Consider the following 7,993-nt stretch of genomic DNA (forward strand, 5'->3'; position numbering starts at 1 on the left):
TCTAATTTCTCAGTTAAGTGAGTTATTCAGGATTCAAATATTCTTGTTTCAATGCCCAGTACTCCATAACACATGATCAGAGATTTAAAAGGAAATAAAAACACAGAAGACCAAATGTTGCTTAAATTTAACTTAATTAAATTCAGCTTAACTCTATTAAAATAAAAACAATTGCTATCTGCAAGCCATTATCATGTGAACTGAGAATGAGAAAGTCTCTGACTCCAAAGGACTTATATTCTATGGTGGAGGATATATATGAGAGAGGAATCCTAGGAAAATATGAACAGAGAAAAATCATTTTAGTTGTGTGGTTTAAGAAACATTCACATAGGGAGATGCCATTTCACCTCAGTCATTAGAGAAGATAAATTATGTGGAAGGTGGAATGATAAGGAAGGAAATTCTCCACATGCATCAATGAAAGGGGTGGGAGATAACATGCCATAAGTGTGGATAGCAAATCATCTAGTTTTGTTAATATATATATATATATATATATATATATGTATGTATATATATATAATATATATGCACACACACACATATATATACACACATATATATATATATATATATTGTTTTGTAATAAGGAGAAAGATAAAAATAAAGCCAGAAATATGGAACAAGGTGAAATTAGGAGAGAATGATAATATAAAATGGAGGAGACTGTATTTAATTCTCCAGGAAAATAGAAAACTCATCAAGTGTTTTGAAATTTAGAGTGATATAAAAGTCAAGAAACCTGGATTTGGATCTTGGCTATGCCACATATAAATGTGTGGTATTGAGTAAGTGACTTTATTTATTTCTTTTCTATCATCTACAAAATCAAGTCATTGGACTATATGACTTCATATCTTATTTTGCTCTAATTTATGATCCTTTGAAAGAACCCACTTCTCTAGAGTACATTAAATTGGACAAGATGCTTGCCTCACAACAGTCAATTGACTTAGGCATTATAAATAGTTTAATCCTCATTTTCTAGATGAGAAAACTGAGAGATGAAATGAGTATTCTTTCTGTACCAATAGTACAGCATTTGAGAAAGAATTCAAATATATAATTTTAATTCTACATCCAGTATTTCTTTGACTACATTTTAGAAAAGAATGATTATTTTGGCCGCTAGGAGGAGGATGGCTTCTAGAAAGCAATGGTTGACTATCAGTGCAGTACTCTAAGAGAGGAAGATGACATCTGAACAAGGGTTGTGGCCAAGTGAATAGAGAGACATGAATAAACTTCCCAAATATTATGCATGTTTGAGTAACAGAATATAGAGTCTTATTAAGTTTACAAAATTAGGACAGAAGAACATGTCAAAGAGAAATCCAAATATTTAACCTTGGGTGACTAATAGGCAAAGGGTGCCTTCAACAGAGTTAGGGACGTATGGAGGAGAGTCAGATTTGGAGGTGCGCTGCTGAGTTTTTTGTTTTGGTTAGATTGAGCTGGAGTTACTAGAGGTACATTCAGATGAAAATATGTGCATGTATGGGGTGCAAATTTGGAGAATGAGGGAGATTAGAATTAATATTTACATTTGACAGTGAGTAATATGAAGATAACTAACTCAATCTGTGGAGCTGATGACATCAACAAGGAAGAGAATAGAAAGAGTAGAGAGAAGGTCTAGGAGAGAATCCTTAGATATATTCATATTGAAGCAATGAGAGAGTGGAATTGAAACTATCCTAGAAGAAAAGAATCGAGCAGAGAAAAAAGAAACCAAGAGAGAACAGTATCACAGGAAGCCTAAGATGGAAAACATTTCTAGAAAAAAGGGGTGCTTGTGTGAAAGGGTTATCATAAGAGGGAGCAAAGAATACTTCACAAATTTCTAATGATTAATATACTATCAATGTCTGCTTTCTCATCCTCTTCATCAATCATCAGACACAACCCTTCTTTTTTTTCCAGATGGGGAAAATCGATTTTGGAAAAGGGAAGAAATATTATAAATGAATGAATGGTACAGTGGAGAGAGGAATAACTGTGAAATGACTGAATTTGGATTGAAATAGTAGAATAGAAATCAGTCAATGAATAATTATTGAGTTCCTAGTAGTATGTTCCTAGCACTGTGATAGATGAAAACTAACTACAAATTAATTTTTCTTAAATGCCCACTATATTACTGACACTGTTCTTGATGAAAAGGGTGCAAAAGAATAGTGTTAGAGAATAGTCACGTGATTTCATTGTCATGGAGACATCCAAGGCATGCCATGTAAGGCAGCTGTTTTTCTTCAGTGTTCAATGTGGGATATTGTCTAGAGCCCCAAAAGATTAAACTGGGATCACAGTGGTATGTGTGGCAGGGATGGGATCTTTCTGTCTTTAAGACTGATTCTCCATGCACAATTAGTAAGAGTGGGGCATATTGAAGACCAAAAACTCCAATTCTTGGGTAGTACTAATTTTAAGGGGTTGGGAATCTGAATAATGAGTTAGTGAAGACAAAAATGTGTTTGAAGAGAGAAAATAATATAACATCTTTCAAGCCAAATAAAAAGATGAAACACCCAGTAGAATGTAGTCATGGGCACTGTCAAATCCATTCTTTGAATGGGAATAAAAGGAAGGTGCTATGACCTTTGGGAAAGCATTTTCAATACCAGATATGGGAGAGGCACTAAATTAAAAAGGATTGAAGGGGGTGGCCAGGTGGCATAGTGGATAAAGCACCAGCCTTGGAGTCAGGAGTACCTGGATTCAAATCCGGTCTCAGACACTTAATAATTACCTAGCTGTGTGGCATTGGGCAAGCCACTTAACCCCGTTTGCCTTACAAAAAAAAACAAAACAAAAAGGATTGAAGAAAGAGAAGATTGTGGAGACAGGAGAGCATTGAATTCAGAAAAGATTTTCAAGAAAATGCAGTGACTAGACAAGAGAGTTCATATGATACAAGACATTAGAGCTCAGAAAAAGCCCTTAATGGTTTGAGGAACATGTTTATAGGTAGTTGGATCAAGAAGACCAGGAAGAAAAAGAGGAAATTAGATATACAAGTGGGAAGGAGTAACTGAAAGAAAAAGGAGATGTGAGAGAATGGAACTGAAGACAAAGATAGAAGTATTATCCAGTGTAAGGAATATAAAAGCATTCATGCTTCCATGGCCAGGGGCAAGATGAAAAGAATAATTGATGCTGAGTTTTCCAAGACTGAAGATGTAAGACTCAGTTGATGTTAGATGGCTCAAAATTCCCAGCTTCTTCTTTTGTTCCTGTGTTTGTTTCTTTAAATCATTCTCCTCTCTGATATTCAACAATTTCTTGATATTCAAATGTAGATACTTGGTGTTTTGTTAAAATAGAAGTGTATTCATAATGTTAAAATTATAATACATGCTAAATAACATATACAAAAATATTAATTACATATAATATAATATGTGATTAAACTATATATTTTAAAAGGCATTGATATTATTAGATTGAAGAAAAGATTTAGAATAATAGAATTAAAGATTTGGAATATATTGTAAATAATGTTTTCCCTTTCCTTAAAAGACCTTAAAAGTCAAGTTTAAAACAGAAGTTTTCTTTTTTAGGTTTTTTTGCAAAGCAATAGGGTTCAGTGACCTGCCCAAGGTCACCCAGCTAGATAATTAGCGTCTGAGGTCAAATTTGAACTCAGGACCTCCCGACTCCAGGGCTGGTGCCACCTAGCTGCCACCAAAACAGAAGTTTTACTGTGAATAAGTTGATTTTTCATTCCCATGGCCCCCCCCTGAAGGCAGTGATTATTCTATTTTTGTCTCTAGGTACCCGATGGCTAGCAAAGTGACTGCTTCATTGTAGGTCCTAAGTGTGTGTCTGCATCTGTGTTTGTGTGTGTGTGTGTGTGTGCGTGTGTTAATGAATCCTACTCCTTCATATTAATAAATGAGGAAACCAGGATAATCATTGTTCCTCACTGAAGCTCAAAATCATATAATTATTTATTTTCAAGATCAGAACCAGAACCCAAGTTTTTTTATCCATCCTACTGGAGGATATTGGTTTGTTTATTTGTTTATTTGTTTATTTGTGTGTGTGTGTGTGTGTGTGTGTGTGTGTGTGTGTGTGTGTGTGTGTTTGAGGGGAGTAATAAGCTGACTTAAATTAGAATTGGTTCAATGGTGCTTACTTTGGTGAATTATTTCTCTCTGCTAGAATCAAGTACTGTGCATAATCCCTGTGCTCAGATAACACATTTAAGCTGAAGAAAGACAGAATCATTGAAATAAGTGCCTTCCATTTTCAATCCTATAACTCCACGATCTTTATTTTTGGTAGGTGCCTGATTCTCATGAAGGAAACACAAAGATGAAGACCATCCTCAGGCACAATAGCACAGAAGCGACTGAATTTATTCTTCTGGGACTGAGCAGTCGGCCAGAGCTGCAGCCAGTCCTCTTTGTGGTGTTTCTGGTGATCTACCTGATCACCTTGACAGGGAACTTGGGGATGATCCTACTGATTAGACTCACCCCGCGACTTCAGACTCCTATGTATTTTTTCATCACCCACTTGGCCCTTGTTGATCTTTTTTATTCCACTAATGTCTCTCCTCAGATGTTAATTAATTTTCTGTCAGAAAAGAAAACTATTTCCTACCTGGGTTGTTTGACCCAATGTTTTATTTTTGTCACCCTGCTCCTTACTGAGTATTATATGCTTGGTGCAATGGCCTATGACCGTTACGTAGCCATATGCAAACCTTTGCATTACAGTACCAAGATGTCCAAGCCTGTTTGCATCTGCCTAGTCACTTTCCCTTATTTGTGGGGTTCCCTGGTGGGTACAATGCAGGTAATTTTGACTTCCCGTCTTTCTTTTTGTGGCCCTAATACCATCAATCACTTCTACTGTGCTGACCCACCCCTCTTAATGTTGACTTGCTCTGACACCTACATAAAGCAAACTGCTTTATTTGTGTCTGCAGGATTGAACCTCACAGGCTCCTTGCTCATCATCCTTACCTCCTACGTTTTTATTTTTGCCACTATCCTGCGCATGCGGTCCACCGAAGGACAACGCAAAGCTTTCTCCACTTGTGGCTCCCATCTGATGGCCGTCACTATGTTCTATGGGTCTCTTTTCTGCATGTACTTAAGGCCAGCTACTGAGAGTTCTGTGGAACAAGGGAAAATTGTTGCTGTGTTTTGTATTTTTGTAAGTCCAATGTTAAACCCATTTATTTATAGCCTGAGAAACAAGGATGTGAAGGAGGCTCTGAGGAAGATGGTTAACAGAAATCTTGACAAAATAGAAAAAAATTGAAGTTAAAACCATTTTTAATAAAATTTAGCAAAAAAGCAAAAACCATCATCATGATGCTTCAAAACAATTTGTTATTGTTCTTTTTGTTATTTATACTAATCTACACCCATGCCAATTGGTCCTCGAATGTCTAATCTAATCAGAGAAGCTTGGTCAAGATCAGAAGAAGCATCCCAAACCACTCTAGCCATATTAATGTTCATCTGACTATAAATGGCTTACCTGGGAACTGTAAAGACTAAAAATGTCTTAGTCCAAGGTCAATAATAGTTTTCTCTCCTTAAATGCCCTCCCTGAATACAATCTTGTTGTGGGTGGAATAGATGGAAATGCTACCTGAGAAATAATCTTAATCTTTTCCTCTCACCTACAGGGATCAGTGGCGCAGATTATAGGTTAACAAATTACCATAGAGCCTGAGCCATTGGAGATACTAAAAAAAATACAGGTTCTTATTCACTTGAGTCAGATTCTTTATGACTCTATTTGGGGTCTTCTTGGCAAAGAATTGTGTTTTCTCTGATTCTAGTATCAATGTCCTTTCCCAAGAGCAGCCAGGTACTACAGTGGATAGAGACTAAAGTCTGGAGTCAGATAGACTCATCTTCCTGAGTTTAAATTGAATGTGAGACACTTATAACCTGTATGTCCCTGGGCAAATTACTTAACTCTGTAGTTTCCATGTCTGTTAAATGATCTCGAGAAGGAAATGGCATACCACTCTAGTAACCATCCAAGAAAACTCCAAAAGAAGTGAAGGATATTCAGATATGATTAAAAATAACTAAATTACAATAGCAATATTTTACTCTGCATCAGTTTATATCAATCTTTGCAAGATTATATTTAAATTGATTTTTCTAATTATTCATGTTATTTCTCATTTTATAGTGAAGTCAAATGGGCCTGTTTTTTCTGTTTACCAGGATAAACATTTCATCACCCACTTCAAAGACGTTGCACACTTGTGTTCCATGCAGGAAAAGTACTTTTTTTCCCATCTCTATCTCTTAATAACTCTTACCCTCTTTTAGTGTTAAACTCCTATGGGAAACAATCCAAACATTTGTTAATATACTCTTTCTCCACCATTTTTCTCTCATTCGTTATTGCTATTGTTCAGTCATTCTCAGTTGTATCCAACTCTTTTTTGCAATGATTGGAGTGGTTTGCCATTTCTTTCTCCAGGTTATATTATAGATGAAGAAATTGAGGCAAACAGGTTTAAGTACTTTGCCTAGTGTCACATTGCTAGTAAAATATCTGAGATCAGATTTGATCTCAAGTCCTTCTGCCTCTAGGCCCTGTGCGCTATTCAACCATATTTCATTTACTTATTTACATATATATATATACATATATATATATATATATATATACACATATATTTGCTTTATAAGAAAATAAGCTGTCTTTAATTTGGAAAAAAAAATTTTTTTATTTTCATACTCTCAGGGCTCAGCATAGTATATGTCACAAAATTGGTAAATAATATTTTTATTGAATAATTATTACTACTAATAAAATATATACAATATAACACAATCATCTGAGATTAGATTATAAAGTTATTATATGCTCCCTCAATGGATAATGAATTATAACTGCTTGTGAAATAGTCTTTGAGCTTTGTTCTGGTCAAAAAATTGTCCCTCTGGGACTGCCTTTGTGATGAACTACCTTGACCCTAGCTGGGCAGATTATCAGAATACAGACTCATAGCTACTCATTGGTTCCTAATGGGACTATTTCTTGCTTCATAGACTGGCTGGTTCCTTCACTTTGCTGCTCTGGTATTTAAGAAAAGAGATCATCTCAATATCATAGTTAGGTATCAAAGAAATTTTGAAGGCATAAATGTCTTTATTGTTTTTAAAAACTCCTTCCTCTTTTCTTTGAACAGTTAATAATTCTCTGCCCACCTTACATTAAATTATCTTGTAATTTATATACTATAAAAAACATGTGGATATGTATTTATTCAGTCATGATACATATATGACCTTTCCCCTGTGGGAAGAAAAGCTTCTTGATAGTCAAAATTGTCTCATTTTCCATCTGTATAATCAAGTTTTGTTTTGGGTTTTTTTTTTTGCAAGGCAATGGGGTTATAAGTGACTTGCCCAAGGCCACACAGCTAGGTAATTATTAAATATCTGAGGTCAAATTTGAACTCAGGTCCTCCTGACTCCAGGGCCAGTGCTCTATTCACTGTGCAACCTAGCCGCCCCCGTCTGTATAAATCAGGACCTAACATTAGGACCTCTACAAGGAAGTACTTAATAAACGAATTTCCATTGAATGATTGGTGTGAAATCTCAAGTCCTATACAATGCAATTTATAATTTTTTGAAAGCACCACAGACATCTTGGAAAAACATTAATTTTTCCATCTGTATTATCATTCTGAAAACAAAAAACAGTTGCAATTCTCAGTAATGGACTCCCCTGATAATCCAAAAAGCATCATCTAATCATATCATCAAGAGAAAAATAAGAAATCCTTTAGAGAATGTTTCCCCAAGGGGAAGATTTGACTACAAAGTTTCCTTCCTGCCTGTCTTTTCCCAGGGGTCCTAGAGCAAACTCTACCTTTCATAGGTAAACTCAGTCATTCTTCTTTAGGAAATAAGTGCTTCCCCTTTGAGTTTCTGAAGAAAAGTTAGAAATGAGTGAGTTGCTATTGTTTAACTCTTCAATATTCACCCAATCTCTA

The 7,993-nt window shown here is 35.4% G+C and overlaps 2 protein-coding genes across 2 annotated transcripts in view; both read left to right on the plus strand.

Moving 5' to 3' along the window:
- Positions 1–4,320: 4,320 nt before the first annotated feature.
- Positions 4,321–5,277, plus strand: LOC141516805 (olfactory receptor 5M5-like). The gene has a single exon (XM_074227779.1). The coding sequence runs from the start codon at positions 4,321–4,323 to the stop codon at positions 5,275–5,277; it is 957 nt and encodes a 318-aa protein (XP_074083880.1).
- Positions 5,278–5,811: 534 nt separating this feature from the next.
- LOC141519533 (olfactory receptor 5M5-like) overlaps positions 5,812–7,993 on the plus strand; it is a 2,887-nt gene continuing 705 nt past the window's right edge. Inside the window, exon 1 of the mRNA XM_074231752.1 lies at positions 5,812–5,835. Coding sequence (XP_074087853.1) covers positions 5,812–5,835 — 24 coding nt within the window. The remainder of the gene's footprint in view (positions 5,836–7,993) is intronic.

The sequence above is a fragment of the Macrotis lagotis genome, chromosome 3 (genome assembly GCF_037893015.1).
Source record: "Macrotis lagotis isolate mMagLag1 chromosome 3, bilby.v1.9.chrom.fasta, whole genome shotgun sequence".
NCBI lineage: Eukaryota > Metazoa > Chordata > Mammalia > Peramelemorphia > Peramelidae > Macrotis > Macrotis lagotis.

Coding starts and splice junctions, on each gene's coding strand:
- LOC141516805 (XM_074227779.1), top strand. CDS start 4,321: ATGAAGACCATCCTCAGGCACAATAGCACAGAAGCGACTGAATTTATT.